This window comes from Notolepis coatsorum (assembly GCF_963971535.1).
Source record: "Notolepis coatsorum genome assembly, chromosome: 4".
In the NCBI taxonomy this organism is placed as follows: domain Eukaryota; kingdom Metazoa; phylum Chordata; class Actinopteri; order Aulopiformes; family Paralepididae; genus Notolepis; species Notolepis coatsorum.
The window spans coordinates 106,468,163-106,484,382 of NC_140168.1; the positions used below are offsets into that span (position 1 = coordinate 106,468,163).

General features: G+C 49.2%; 1 protein-coding gene across 1 annotated transcript in view; it reads left to right on the forward strand.

Annotated features, from left to right (window-relative positions):
• Positions 1 to 16,220, forward strand: part of ripor2 (RHO family interacting cell polarization regulator 2) — a gene marked incomplete at its 5' end in the record, with an annotated part of 174,533 nt that overhangs the window by 123,890 nt on the left and 34,423 nt on the right. The window contains 2 exon segments of the mRNA XM_084312062.1: positions 1,761 to 1,909; positions 10,335 to 10,464. Coding sequence (XP_084168188.1) covers positions 1,761 to 1,909; positions 10,335 to 10,464 — 279 coding nt within the window.

Here is a 16,220-nt window from a genome sequence, read left to right on the forward strand (position 1 = left end):
TTTCTGTAGTTTAATAATATGATCTATATTTGTTTTATAAACATTCCCCCAGACCTCAACACAATATGACATGTATGGCACCACAAGTGAAAAATACAATATATGCAAACATTTCTGGTTTAACAGCTCCCTTGTTTTGTACAGAATGCCAACAGATTTGGCTAATTTACCTTTGATATATTGTATATGTGGCTTCCAACAAAGTTTGTGATCTATAATCACACCTAAGAATTTAGTTTCATATACTCTTTCAATTTCGGTTCCATTTAAATTCAGTTTAATTTCACAGTCGGTAGGAACACCACCAAATACCATACATTTTGTTTTGTTTTCATTAAGAGACAACTTATTCCATTCAAACCATTTCTTTAACTTTATCAATTCCCTTTCTACTGTTTTCAATAATTCTTTTATGTCCTCCCCTGAACAAAGTAAATTAGTATCATCAGCAAACATAACAGTTTTCAAAATATTCAATACTGTAAAAATATAATTTAAATAAAGTATAAATAACTTGGGTCCCAATACGGAACCCTGTGGAACACCACAAGTTACTCTTCTAAGATGTGATTCTGTATTATTAATATTTACATATTGAAACCTATTATCTAGATAACTTCTTAACCAATGATGAGTGACACCTCTTATTCCATACCGTTCAATTTTTTGTAAAAGCAGGGAATGATCAATTGTGTCAAATGCTTTACGTAGGTCAATAAATACACCTATTGAGGGTTGTTTTTCATTAATTGCTGTTGATATATTTTCCACAAAATCTATTACTGCTAAGGATGTTGATCTATTGCTCCTAAAACCATATTGATGGTCACTCAATAATCCATATTTTTCAATAAAGCCATCAAGTCTATTTACAAATAATTTTTCGAGTATCTTTGAAAATTGAGGTAGCAATGATATACATGAAGGCCATTTTCAACCAATCAGAAAGGTTGAACGAGACACTCCACATCCTGCTCAAAATCTCAAAAGCCACCATCTTTATACCTCGCATGAGCTATTTAGCCACATAGCATTTATTTTTCAGCAAGAAATAAAGTGCAATAAACAAAAACGGATACATTCACTGTGTGTTCTGGCTCATTTGTTGATGATTTGTTGATGAAACAAAACTAACATCAACACAATTGACCACCAAGAGCAGAGTTTAGTCTCACAAAAATATCGCAGATTTTGTTAGCTTACGTGCTAACGTGATTCGGATATGCCATTATAACAGTATAGCATTGTGGCTAGCAGCTTGGTAACGTTAATGCTAGCAGAATGAATGGATGTAAACTTTATTTAACAGATTGCAGAATGGGTACAATACAATACGGCACAATACAAACAATTGTTAAGGGAATGCAGACTGTTGTAGCTTGGACTGGGCTCCTTATAACAATAACTTGACAACACATGGTAGCCGCAGCTCCTTGGGACAGCTCTGCTGTAAACACTGGAAATAACCGTGCGGGTCTCTACTGCGCCTGGGCGTTGGGCAACAACGGCTCCGTATCCGGCTCGCGCAGATTACATGGCACCATTGTCGGCGAGTTTCCAAAACGAAAACACCTTTTCAGCGTTCCCGCTAGGGGAACGTGTTTTCCTGCCAAAACTGTGTTTCTTTTTAACTTGGACGTGCAAACGTAATCATTCAGCAACAAAACGTTCCTGTTTTAGCCAAGTGTAACCATGGCCTAATGCCCTCCGACCTCTGCGTAACTCGACCTCCCGCCCGCTGGGCCGCTCGGTCCCCTCAGGTGACGGAGCTGAAGGGCCTGGCCACTCACATCCTGGTGGGCAGCGTGATCTGTGAGACCAAGGAGCTGTTCACCGCCATGCCCCAGGTGGTGGCCGTGGACGTGAACGACCTGGGGACCGTCAAGCTCAACCTGGAGGTCACCTGGTAGTGAGTACACCACGCCATACGTACCTTATGCATACTGCACCTGTGTATACTGTATACTTACTCATGGTATATATTTAGATTCTAGTGTCTATTGTAACTATATTTATTGTTGCAAATATAACTGATTGGGCATACAGACCCCTCATCTGCACCTTGATCTACACGGCCTACTTGCTCATACTCAGAGTTAATTATATTGTTATATTGTTATATTGTTAAAGGGGAACTATCTTATAAATGGCCTTTTTCAGTGTTTAGCATTGTTTCCTAGCTATGTGGACTTATATTAATATGATCTATGTCTCTAATTCTCATATTGGCGCATTCTTCCAATTCTCCTCTCACAATATTCACCCTCACTGAACTGAGTCATCTGAAAATGTGCTGATTTGTGATGTCAGAGAGACACCGCTGCATGATAATGTTCAGGCGAGGCAGTGGTTTACCATTGTGGTTGGAGCCCAGGCTCAAAACGGCTTAAGATCTTGAGGTAGAAAAATGCTGTTTTTGAGGACTTGATTAGAAATACAAAACAATGAATTAAAAAAAAATAAAAAATTACAGAGGTGTTCCATAAACTCACAAGAATTGTGTAAAAGTGCCCAAATAGTGAAAGAAATAGTAAAATAGTTCCCCTTTAACACAGCCTATTTTTACTTTTCTGCTGTACTATAATTGTATGACCTGTATCACGTCTTCTACTATCACCATGTACCTGTACCCCCTCCCCCTCCCCCCCCCCCCCCATGCTGCTATGATGCCTGAATTTCCCCAAGGGGATCAATAAAGGAATATCTTATCTTATAAGGATCTATCAATCTAACCCTAACTAACCATACTGTCATGCACTTGTCCTAATAAACTAACCTACACTGTAGCACTCGACACTTTGGTGAGCATTGTTACTCAGCTGATAGAGTTGTGCCCTTCCTGTTGACTTGTCGTACAGAACTTGTAAGTCGCTTTGGATAAAAACGTTTCAGCTAAATTACTAAATGTAAATGTAATGTAAGGATCTCTCTGTCCTTCGGATGACACGTTAAAGGGATAGTTTGAACCCTAGGCCTGTTTCTTATTTACCATCGATGATGTCGATCGGTAGAGTCCTTTCTCTGTACAATCCAGGTCGAGCTCCCGTCTGAAGCTAGTATTTGGAGCTAGTATGAGGAACAGCATGGACTGTAGCTAACTATCTGGAGCTAGTATGAGGAACAGCATGGACTGTAGCTAACTATCTGGAGCTAGTATGAGGAACAGCATGGACTGTAGCTAACTATCTGGAGCTAGTATGAGGAACAGCATGGATTGTAGCTAACTATCTGGAGCTAGTGTGAGGAACAGCATGGATTGTAGCTAACTATCTGGAGCTAGTATGAGGAACAGCATGGATTGTAGCTAACTATCTGGAGCTAGTATGAGGAACAGCATGGACTGTAGCTAACTATCTGGAGCTAGTATGAGGAACAGCATGGATTGTAGCTAACTATCTGGAGCCAGCATGAGGAACAGCATGGATTGTAGCTAACTATCTGGAGCTAGTATGAGGAACAGCATGGACTGTAGCTAACTATCTGGAGCTAGCGTGAGGAACAGCATGGATTGTAGCTAACTATCTGGAGCTAGTATGAGGAACAGCATGGATTGTAGCTAACTATCTGGAGCTAGCATGAGGAACAGCATGGATTGTAGCTAACTATCTGGAGCTAGCGTGAGGAACAGCATGGATTGTAGCTAACTATCTGGAGCTAGCATGAGGAACAGCATGGATTGTAGCTAACTATCTGGAGCTAGTATGAGGAACAGCATGGACTGTAGCTAACTATCTGGAGCTAGTGTGAGGAACAGCATGGATTGTAGCTAACTATCTGGAGCTAGTATGAGGAACAGCATGGACTGTAGCTAACTATCTGGAGCTAGTATGAGGAACAGCATGGATTGTAGCTAACTATCTGGAGCTAGTATGAGGAACAGCATGGACTGTAGCTAACTATCTGGAGCTAGTGTGAGGAACAGCATGGATTGTAGCTAACTATCTGGAGATAGTATGAGGAACAGCATGGATTGTAGCTAACTATCTGGAGCTAGTATGAGGAACAGCATGGATTGTAGCTAACTATCTGGAGCTAGTATGAGGAACAGCATGGATTGTAGCTAACTATCTGGAGCTAGTATGAGGAACAGCATGAACTGTAGCTAACTATCTGGAGCTAGTATGAGGAACAGCATGGATTGTAGCTAACTATCTGGAGCTAGTGTGAGGAACAGCATGGATTGTAGCTAAATATCTGGAGCTAGTATGAGGAACAGCATGGATTGTAGCTAACTATCTGGAGCTAGCATGAGGAACAGCATGGATTGTAGCTAACTATCTGGAGCTAGCGTGAGGAACAGCATGGATTGTAGCTAACTATCTGGAGCTAGCATGAGGAACAGCATGGATTGTAGCTAACTATCTGGAGCTAGTATGAGGAACAGCATGGACTGTAGCTAACTATCTGGAGCTAGTGTGAGGAACAGCATGGATTGTAGCTAACTATCTGGAGCTAGTATGAGGAACAGCATGGACTGTAGCTAACTATCTGGAGCTAGTATGAGGAACAGCATGGATTGTAGCTAACTATCTGGAGCTAGTATGAGGAACAGCATGGACTGTAGCTAACTATCTGGAGCTAGTGTGAGGAACAGCATGGATTGTAGCTAACTATCTGGAGATAGTGTGAGGAACAGCATGGATTGTAGCTAACTATCTGGAGCTAGTATGAAGAACAGCATGGACTGTAGCTAACTATCCGGAGCTAGTGTGAGGAACAGCATGGATTGTAGCTAACTATCTGGAGCTAGTGTGAGGAACAGCATGGATTGTAGCTAACTATCTGGAGATAGTATGAGGAACAGCATGGATTGTAGCTAACTATCTGGAGCTAGTATGAGGAACAGCATGGATTGTAGCTAACTATCTGGAGCTAGTATGAGGAACAGCATGGATTGTAGCTAACTATCTGGAGCTAGTATGAGGAACAGCATGAACTGTAGCTAACTATCTGGAGCTAGTATGAGGAACAGCATGGATTGTAGCTAACTATCTGGAGCTAGTGTGAGGAACAGCATGGACTGTAGCTAACTATCTGGAGCTAGTGTGAGGAACAGCATGGATTGTAGCTAACTATCTGGAGATAGTGTGAGGAACAGCATGGATTGTAGCTAACTATCTGGAGCTAGTATGAAGAACAGCATGGACTGTAGCTAACTATCCGGAGCTAGTGTGAGGAACAGCATGGATTGTAGCTAACTATCTGGAGATAGTATGAGGAACAGCATGGATTGTAGCTAACTATCTGGAGCTAGTATGAGGAACAGCATGGATTGTAGCTAACTATCTGGAGCTAGTATGAGGAACAGCATGGATTGTAGCTAACTATCTGGAGCTAGTATGAGGAACAGCATGAACTGTAGCTAACTATCTGGAGCTAGCATGAGGAACAGCATGGATTGTAGCTAACTATCTGGAGCTAGTGTGAGGAACAGCATGGATTGTAGCTAAATATCTGGAGCTAGTATGAGGAACAGCATGGATTGTAGTTAACTATCTGGAGCTAGTATGAGGAACAGCATGGACTGTAGCTAACTATCTGGAGCTAGTGTGAGGAACAGCATGGACTGTAGCTAACTATCTGGAGCTAGTATGAGGAACAGCATGGATTGTAGTTAACTATCTGGAGCTAGTATGAGGAACAGCATGGACTGTAGCTAACTATCTGGAGCTAGTGTGAGGAACAGCATGGACTGTAGCTAACTATCTGGAGCTAGTATGAGGAACAGCATGGATTGTAGCTAACTATCTGGAGCTAGTATGAAGAACAGCATGGATTGTAGCTAACTATCTGGAGCTAGCGTGAGGAACAGCATGTATTGTAGCTAACTATCTGGAGCTAGTATGAGGAACAGCATGGATTGTAGCTAACTATCTGGAGCTAGTATGAAGAACAGCATGGATTGTGGAGCTAGCATGAGGAACAGCATGGATTGTAGCTAACTATCTGGAGCTAGTATGAGGAACAGCATGGATTGTAGCTAACTATCTGGAGCTAGCGTGAGGAACAGCATGGATTGTAGCTAACTATCTGGAGCTAGCGTGAGGAACAGCATGGATTGTAGCTAACTATCTGGAGCTAGTGTGAGGAACAGCATGGACTGTAGCTAACTATCTGGAGCTAGTGTGAGGAACAGCATGGATTGTAGCTAACTATCTGGAGCTAGTATGAGGAACAGCATGGACTGTAGCTAACTATCTGGAGCTAGTATGAGGAACAGCATGGATTGTAGCTAACTATCTGGCGCTAGTATGAGGAACAGCATGGATTGTGCTGTGAAAGGACTTTACTGATTCTACTGTTAAGTAAGAATAGGGCCAGAAGTATCCTTTCAAACTCAGGTCTCGACTTGCTATATGTCCCAATATGAAATACCCTGCATCATAGACAGGGCTTGACATTAACTTTTTGGCTCACCAGCCACTGTGGCTAGTGGCCAAAGTCACTAGCCACTCAGCATTTTCACCAGCCAAAAGTCACACACACACACACACACACACACACACACACACACACACACACACACACACACACACACACACACACTATATCCAAATATCCAATTCGTTTTATAGTGTAAAGTTTGGCTACTTGAGACAGAGAGAGAAAGAGACTCTCATTACGTGCAACACAAGTAAGCGCGCACTGCGTTCCGAGAGAGAGAGAGAGAAAGAGACTCTTCACTACGACTCTAAAACGGAGACGCTGCACGGTCTACCCGCCAAAGTGGCTCGTAAGAGTGACGGAGTTACACGCCACTGCCGAATTCTACCCGCATTTGGCGGGTGGCGGGTGTTAACACTTTGAGTGCCACGCCGGGTTTTCCTTTTTACCCCCTTGATGCCACGGTCCACTTCAATGTTAACGTTAATATCGCCTAATCTATGTTTTAAATTATGGCTATGTGTCTAATCTGCCCGTCACTTATCAAAGACTCATTTCCAGTCAGTGCTGTCAAGGCAGATTGGTTTTTTATCGCTTCATTTCCGTTTCAGAGCATTTTGAAAAGCACCCGTTTTGAAATAAAAAACAGTTCATTCTAGACCATTCTGTGATAATCGTCTTTTACTAGAATATTCCAGAACGCTGATATTCGTCGGCCTATTTATGAATCGTTTTCAAATAAACGCTAGATGATCAATATTATATGTGCACGCAAGCACATTCGCGCCGCGCACGGATAATCGGCGCGTTCATTTCCTCATGGATTTTTTCAGTAAAACCGAAAGAGTCCATTTCACATAACAGCCTATATCTTCATCAAAATTAGTCTGATTATCCTAACACTGATAACATAGATTCCTTACCTGATATCAGATGGTATCCAACTGGTATATTCCAATTCCTGATCACCATTCGAAAAAATCGATAAGTGTATGGATCCAACGTAATACAGTAGTACACATGATTCCGCGGGGCTGCGGGGCTGAGAGGCTCCAGAATGAACTGTGGTAACCCCGGCTGGATCAGTGGACTGGAAAATGTGGAGTACCGGATTTTTTTCCCCATCCATTTTCATTGAGTCCATTCCAAAATCCCTTATGTCATCTGGGAGACGATAGGGGGCGCTTTTTTCCACATCTGATCGCCGGCGGCGCTCGGGTATACTAGGGTAGGCTCGCGTGATGCAATATGATTTCAGATCGCTAAAAAAAATTATAAATAAAAATTCCGAGAAATCTCGTGAGTCGCTTTCAACATAACTATCGGAAACCCGAGATATCTCGTGTGTGGCAGTTAAAGTGTTAATGTCAAGCCCTGGTCATAGACCACCGCAACACGTCCGGTATGTTCAGCTCATGGGAGAGAGAGAGCGCGGGAGGAGAAAATGAATGAATGTTGATGACAGCCTTGACGTAAGTGGTTGTAGCTACGGCTGTGGGGGCGCTGGAGACGTGATCCAATAGACTTTTTGTTACGCCTGAGTCTCGTGAACACGGATCCCAAGTCGATCGGCACTACAAGCTATATTCACTTTTCTGCACCTACTCCCCAAACACTGCATGCATAAAAGTGACTATAGCTCGGCAGAGAAAGTGCCGTGAACTTGGGATTGGTCTCTCCGTGTTCAGGAGACTCGGGCGTATAAAAATAAAAGTCTATTGGATCATGTCTTCAGCACCCCCACAGGCGTACCTACAACCACTTATGCCAAGGCTCTCATCGACATGAGCTGAGAATACCAGAAGTGTTGCGGTGGTCTATATTAGTGATCATATTGACCCCATGCTACCCAGTGAATATATTGTGTATCCACTGTGGTGCAATGTCATCTGCAGTGGAAATGCGGTCGTTCCATTTGACCTTACATCCTCCAGCTCATATTTGCAACAGGAATAGTGACTCAACAGAGGAGGAGGAGTCATAGCAGGATGTATTGCTGTACCCTCCCTCTCTCTCCCCTGTCCAGCCCCTTCCACATGGAGGACCTGACCTCGTCCTAACTACCCTCCCTCTCTCTCCCCTGTCCAGCCCCTTCGATGTGGAGGACCTGACCTCCTCCTAACTACCCTCCCTCTCTCTCCCCTGTCCAGCCCCTTCCACCTGGAGGACCTCACCTTGTCCTAACTACCCTCCCTCTCTCTCCCCTGTCCAGCCCCTTCCACGTGGAGGACCTCACCTCGTCCTAACTACCCTCCCTCTCTCTCCCCTGTCCAGCCCCTTCCACATGGAGGACCCGACCTCGTCCTAACTACCCTCCCTCTCTCTCCCCTGTCCAGCCCCTTCCACATGGAGGACCTGACCTCGTCCTAACTACCCTCCCTCTCTCTCCCCTGTCCAGCCCCTTCGATGTGGAGGACCTGACCTCGTCCTAACTACCCTCCCTCTCTCTCTCCCCTGTCCAGCCCCTTCGATGTGGAGGACCTCACCTCGTCCTAACTACCCTCCCTCTCTCTCTCCTGTCCAGCCCCTTCCACATGGAGGACCTCACCTCGTCCTAACTACCCTCCCTCTCTCTCCCCTGTCCAGCCCCTTCCACATGGAGGACCTCACCTCGTCCTAACTACCCTCCCTCTCTCTCTCCTGTCCAGCCCCTTCCACATGGAGGACCTCACCTCGTCCTAACTACCCTCCCTCTCTCTCCCCTGTCCAGCCCCTTCCACATGGAGGACCTCACCTCGTCCTAACTACCCTCCCTCTCTCTCCCCTGTCCAGCCCCTTCCACATGGAGGACCTCACCTCGTCCTAACTACCCTCCCTCTCTCTCTCCTGTCCAGCCCCTTCCACATGGAGGACCTCACCTCGTCCTAACTACCCTCCCTCTCTCTCCCCTGTCCAGCCCCTTCCACATGGAGGACCTCACCTCGTCCTAACTACCCTCCCTCTCTCTCCCCTGTCCAGCCCCTTCCACATGGAGGACCCGACCTCGTCCTAACTACCCTCCCTCTCTCTCTCCTGTCCAGCCCCTTCGATGTGGAGGACCTCACCTCGTCCTAACTACCCTCCCTCTCTCTCCCCTGTCCAGCCCCTTCCACATGGAGGACCTCACCTCGTCCTAACTACCCTCCCTCTCTCTCCCCTGTCCAGCCCCTTCCATGTGGAGGACCTCACCTCGTCCTAACTACCCTCCCTCTCTCTCCCCTGTCCAGCCCCTTCCACATGGAGGACCTCACCTCGTCCTAACTACCCTCCCTCTCTCTCCCCTGTCCAGCCCCTTCCACATGGAGGACCTCACCTCGTCCTAACTACCCTCCCTCTCTCTCTCCTGTCCAGCCCCTTCCACATGGAGGACCTCACCTCGTCCTAACTACCCTCCCTCTCTCTCCCCTGTCCAGCCCCTTCCACATGGAGGACCTCACCTCGTCCTAACTACCCTCCCTCTCTCTCCCCTGTCCAGCCCCTTCCACATGGAGGACCTGACCTCGTCCTAACTACCCTCCCTCTCTCTCTCCTGTCCAGCCCCTTCGATGTGGAGGACCTCACCTCGTCCTAACTACCCTCCCTCTCTCTCCCCTGTCCAGCCCCTTCCACATGGAGGACCTCACCTCGTCCTAACTACCCTCCCTCTCTCTCCCCTGTCCAGCCCCTTCCATGTGGAGGACCTCACCTCGTCCTAACTACCCTCCCTCTCTCTCCCCTGTCCAGCCCCTTCCACGTGGAGGACCTCACCTCGTCCTAACTACCCTCCCTCTCTCTCCCCTGTCCAGCCCCTTCCACATGGAGGACCTCACCTCGTCCTAACTACCCTCCCTCTCTCTCCCCTGTCCAGCCCCTTCCACGTGGAGGACCTCACCTCGTCCTAACTCCCCTCCCTCTCTCTCCCCTGTCCAGCCCCTTCCACGTGGAGGACCTCACCTCGTCCTAACTACCCTCCCTCTCTCTCCCCTGTCCAGCCCCTTCGATGTGGAGGACCTCACCTTGTCCACGGGCAACATCAGCAAGGCCACTGCGCTCCAGAGACGAGTGTCCGTCTACAGCCAGGGCACGCCGGAGACCCCCACCTTCCAGGACGCCTCTGTCTTCGTGAGTCCCAAGCTGGGTTATGGTTAGGGTTAGAGCACCCTGGGGCTCCTAATCCTGGGTCGGAGAGGGGAGGGGAAGGGAGGGGAGGGGAGCGTGGGTCCCACCCTGGGGCTCCTAATCCTGGGTCGGAGAGGGGAGGGGAAGGGAGGGAAAGGGAGGGGAGGGGAGCGTGGGTCCCACCCTGGGGCTCCTAATCCTGGGTCGGAGAGGGGAGGGGAAGGGAGGGAAAGGGAGGGGAGGGGAGCGTGGGTCCCACCCTGGGGCTCCTAATCTGGCGGCTAACATGCCATGTTAACACGCTAACATCTGTGTGTCCTGCCACGACCACATGTCCACCGCACTGACCCCCATCCTGACCCCCGTCCTGACCCCCATCCTGACTCCCATCCTGACTCCCATCCTGACTCCCTGACCCCCATCCTGACTCCCATCCTGACTCCCTGACCCCCATCCTGACTCCCATCCTGACTCCCTGACCCCCATCCTGACCCCCATCCTGACTCCCATCCTGACTCCCTGACCCCCATCCTGACCCCCATCCTGACTCCCATCCTGACTCCCTGACTCCCATCCTGACTCCCTGACTCCCATCCTGACTCCCTGACTCCCACCCTGACTCCCATCCTGACTCCCTGACTCCCATCCTGACTCCCTGACTCCCATCCTGACTCCCATCCTGACTCCCTGACCCCCATCCTGACCCCCATCCTGACTCCCTGACCCCCATCCTGACCCCCATCCTGACTCCCATCCTGACTCCCTGACCCCCATCCTGACCCCCATCCTGACTCCCTGACCCCCATCCTGACTCCCATCCTGACTCCCTGACCCCCATCCTGACCCCCATCCTGACTCCCTGACCCCATCCTGACTCCCTGACCCCCATCCTGACTCCCATCCTGACCCCCATCCTGACTCCCATCCTGACTCCCATCCTGACCCCCATCCTGACCCCCATCCTGACCCCCATCCTGACTCCCATCCTGACTCCCATCCTGACCCCCATCCTGACCCCCATCCTGACTCCCATCCTGACCCCCATCCTGACTCCCATCCTGACTCCCTGACCCCCATCCTGACTCCCATCCTGACTCCCATCCTGACTCCCTGACCCCCATCCTGACTCCCACCCTGACTCCCATCCTGACTCCCTGACCCCCATCCTGACCCCCATCCTGACTCCCATCCTGACCCCCATCCTGACTCCCATCCTGACTCCCATCCTGACTCCCTGACTCCCATCCTGACTCCCATCCTGACTCCCATCCTGACCCCCATCCTGACCCCCATCCTGACCCCCATCCTGACTCCCATCCTGACTCCCTGACCCCCATCCTGACTCCCATCCTGACTCCCTGACCCCCATCCTGACCCCCATCCTGACTCCCATCCTGACCCCCGACCTGACTCCCTGACCCCCGTCCTGACCCCCGTCCTGACCCCCATCCTGACCTCCATCCTGACTCCCATCCTGACCCCCGACCTGACTCCCTGACCCCCGTCCTGACCCCCGTCCTGACCCCCGTCCTGACTCCCTGACCCCCGTCCTGACCCCCGTCCTGACCCCCGTCCTGACCCCTGTCCTGACATCATCAACCCCAGACAGCGTGTTGAGTGAGTCACACGAGCAGCTTGCACACATCCTTCTGTTGATTCAAGGTCACGTGTTTGTGGAGCAATGCTAATACTAATGCTGATGCTGATGCTGATGCTAATGCTGATGCTGATGCTAATGCTAATGCTGATGCTAATGCTAATGCTGATGCTGATGCTGATGCTAATGCTAATGCTGATGCTAATGCTAATGCTGATGCTGATGCTGATGCTAATGCTAATGCTAATGCTGATGCTAATGCTAATGCTGATGCTAATGCTAATGCTGATGCTAATTGTTGTGAAGGATCAGATTAAACCGAATATATATATTTATTTATGGGTATATATTTAATAGTATTTGTATATCGTTTGATATCCCTTGTATATTCCTTGTACATATACACGGAATATCCCTTTATTCTACTGCAGCCCATAATAGTTCATTCTCTTATTGGACAAAAGGACCAGGCGCCAGGGACAAGCCCCTGGCGTTCAAGTTCAAAGGTACCGACGAGACATGCCCTTACTAGCCTCAGCTCCGCGCAGGAATACGGCTACCGAAAGCAGAGCGGCACTACTTGTCCACCGTGCATATAAATATGGCGCAAGAAATGTAGAATTCCTCTTAGTCCTTTTACCCTTCTACCCAACTAAGTAACAAGACGTGAAGCCTCACCCCACGATACCGCGTGCGGTGTAGTACGGCCTGTTTGGCCTTAGAATAGCAGTGAGACCTCGTGCGAATTAATAGCTGAATTGCCAGAGTTTGGCACCGTATTTCTATTAAGTAATAATAGTCTATTATGTATGGTGCATCGTTCGGTTAGAGTTCTAAAGTGAGCAGCACCCCCATCGTTTCCTCGCGTTATCTAGAGTCTTAACCAGGTTGGGCAGACCACGCGTGGTGCTTTCATCCGAGGAGTTCTAGGCGAGGACGAGTGGACCTGCACATTGGATTACCTACCCCGACGACTGCTGAGCCCTATACGGCATGGAATATCTATTTGCTTTGGTGCTTTGATTTGTGGAGCGGATAATCGCCAACACCGGTGAGTGTTGGATTTACCCCGAGAGGAGCCAAGGTGAGACGGCGCTCAGACCAGACTGAGGTCGCCTCGCTTCTTCTTCGTTGTGGACCTAAAGCTACAGCTACAGCTATCGTCTACAAGAGAGCCCAAGTGTATTCATCTGCGGATCAAGGTTCTACGGGCACTGTGTTCTGTACCTGGACTCTCCCTAGAAATCGTTGACCAGACGGGATACAGCCGACGGCTCTCCTACCCCCCCTACTGGCTTACAACCGGCGGGACCCCTTCAGTATATTATCCAGCTATAATCATTAAGTGACCATCGCTATAATTCCCTAAGAGCCAGGTTGTATACTTGCTTCCTGTGTAACCAGAGATTGGACATTCAGTGTTGATTTGCCTACGAATACTCATTTGCCTTACAAGTGCATTCAAATCATAAATGTAATAAGTAACTATTATATGTACCCTTTGCTATATATTAAATATTTGACTATTACCTTTGTGTGGACCTGATTTCATATGTGGGAAAGTGTTCATCATACTTAGATATCGTGTACTGTATGGCCAGTAATTAAAGTACATAAAGCGGTAGTGGTTTAATGATACCATACTTATCAATACAGTCAGGGAATTGTACCCCTCAGTTACAATTGGTCCTTTGAGCCGGAGGGTAATTAGTGTAATATTAATATAGTGGTATTAATATTGAAATGGCCTATGATGAACACTCCACGAAACGGTCCTCCTAAAGTAGAACGCCCGCAACGTAGACGACAGCCACCTCAGTACTTAGAGGATTACGCTGTCAGCAAACTACCTAGCCTTCTAAAAACAGTAAACGCGGTAAAAGTAGAAAGTAAAATTATGTCCGACCCTATCAACCAGGATACCCCGACCACAGAGGCCCTAGTGGGTTCTAATGTAACTGACCAAGTTCACGGTGGGGACCAGGAGGGAACTGACACGACTTTACCCCCCGCCAAGACCGAAGAAGTAGTCCCCCCAGAGCTCCGGGAGGAAGACAATCCTCCAGAGACGGAACTCTGCACGGAACAAGATGAGGAGAGCGCCGAGGAGATAGAGCTCCAGGACTCCCCGCAGGAGAACGCATCCCCAACGGGTACAGCCAGGAGCGGCTCACCTCTACAAGCGTCTTCCCCCAGCGAGGCGGAGAGGATGCTGTCACAGGCGTTCTTCGCCAGCCTGACAGCCTCTACCGAACGCGATCGACTCCAGGGTGAACGCGATCGACTTCAGGGTGAACGCGATCGACTCCAAACACAGCAACGGAGCGAAGAAGAGCACATACGTCTGGAGCTGAGACGCCTTCAGACGGAAGAGAATATGGCAAGAGACCGGGCCGACGCCCAGCGCGCCGCTGCCGGTGCCCAAAGAGAAGCAGATCTCACCAAGCGCGAAGCCGAGCGCGACAGACTACAAGCGCAGCTAATGGAGCAGCTGATCACCAGGGCAACACCCCCTCCCTCCACAAGGGGTTCCAGGGCCTCGTCAAGACACACGTCAAGGGCACCCTCCCCTAACCGATTAAGCGACCCTGAGCCCGACCGCCAGAGAGAGTCTACACCCCCCTCCGAACTCCTTCCCCGACCGGTCCAAGTGAGACCCAGCTACAAGGAAGGAACGGCGGACACCGCGGAGAGGCTAAATAAACGACTACAGGATCTAGATGACCTGGCAGAAGAAGAAGAGGGAGAAGAGGAGAGTCAAGCCCGACAGCAGCACATTACTCCACAGGACCAGGAGATAAAGTCAGTGGATAAAGTCCAACAGGCGCTGTTACCGATGTGCGCGCAGTCACATGGCAGCCGAGTGCCGCCTAAAGAAGAGGTGTAGTCGGTGTGACGGAGCCCATCTGGATGTCCTACACGACAGTAACAAAAGAAAGCCTGCACCATCCAACAGCACAAAGGCAAGTGTTATGTACATTGACCCCGCTAGCAGCAGCGGCGCCCAGGTGCTCTTAAAGGTGGTCCGTGTAACACTGAGTTACCAAGATAAGGTCATGGACACTTACGCCGTCCTTGACGACGGGTCAGAGAAGACCCTTCTCCTCGCGTCCGCTGCGGCCCAGCTGGGGCTGCGGGGGAGCGAGAACCAGATGACGATTCGGACAATAAGAAGAGATCTAAAGACGATAAAGGGCGAGAATGTCTCCTTCACTATCGCAGCAAGCGGGCAGCCAGAGAGACGGTACAGGATTACTAATGCTTTCACCAGCCAAGAAATAGGACTATCGCAGTACACCTACCCCATCGCCAAGCTGATGGAGAAATATGTGCACCTGCGTCAACTACCTATACCGCTCATAGACGGTGCCACCCCGACCCTGCTGATAGGCTCCGACCATGCAGACCTCATAGTCCCGATAGACCGGGTCCATACAGGACCCAGAGGTTGCCCTGCAGCAGTCGAGACCCGCCTAGGATGGACATTACAAGGCCCCCTCACCAAGTCTCTTAACCGAACAGCAGCCACTAGCTGCCTCCACTCCAGAGCGACAGAAGGAGACACCACACTCCTGCAGCATGTCGAGAGGCTATGGACACTAGAGACAATGCCCTTTAAGAACGAAAAGAAAGACATTCGTTCTAAGGAAGATATCTACGCTATAGCCCTCCTCGAGCACGGGACAAAGAGAGTCAATGTCAACGGAGTGATGAGATACGCAACTCCACTCCTGAGGCGAGAGGGAATGCCCACCTTTCGTGCTACAAAAGAGGCGACGGAGCGGTATCTATTGAACACAGAGCGGCGCCTAGCCAAAGACCCCGCTCAAGAAGCTGTGTACCGCGCTGAGATTAACAAATTAATCACAGCGGGACACATAAAGAAAATTGACATTAAAGAGGCCGATCAGACGACCGAATCATGGTACGTGCCGCACCACAAGGTCCACCACAACGGCAAGGATCGCATTGTGTTTAACTGCAGCTACCAGATCGGATCGCAAAATCTGAATAAAGAACTCTTGGCCGGCCCAACACTCGGCCCCTCCCTACTAGGCGTGCTACTACGCTTCCGCCAGGACAAGGTGGCTATCAGCGGCGACATCAAAGGGATGTTCCTGCAGGTGAGGCTAGTGGAGGAGGACAAGCCCCTGCTGCGGTT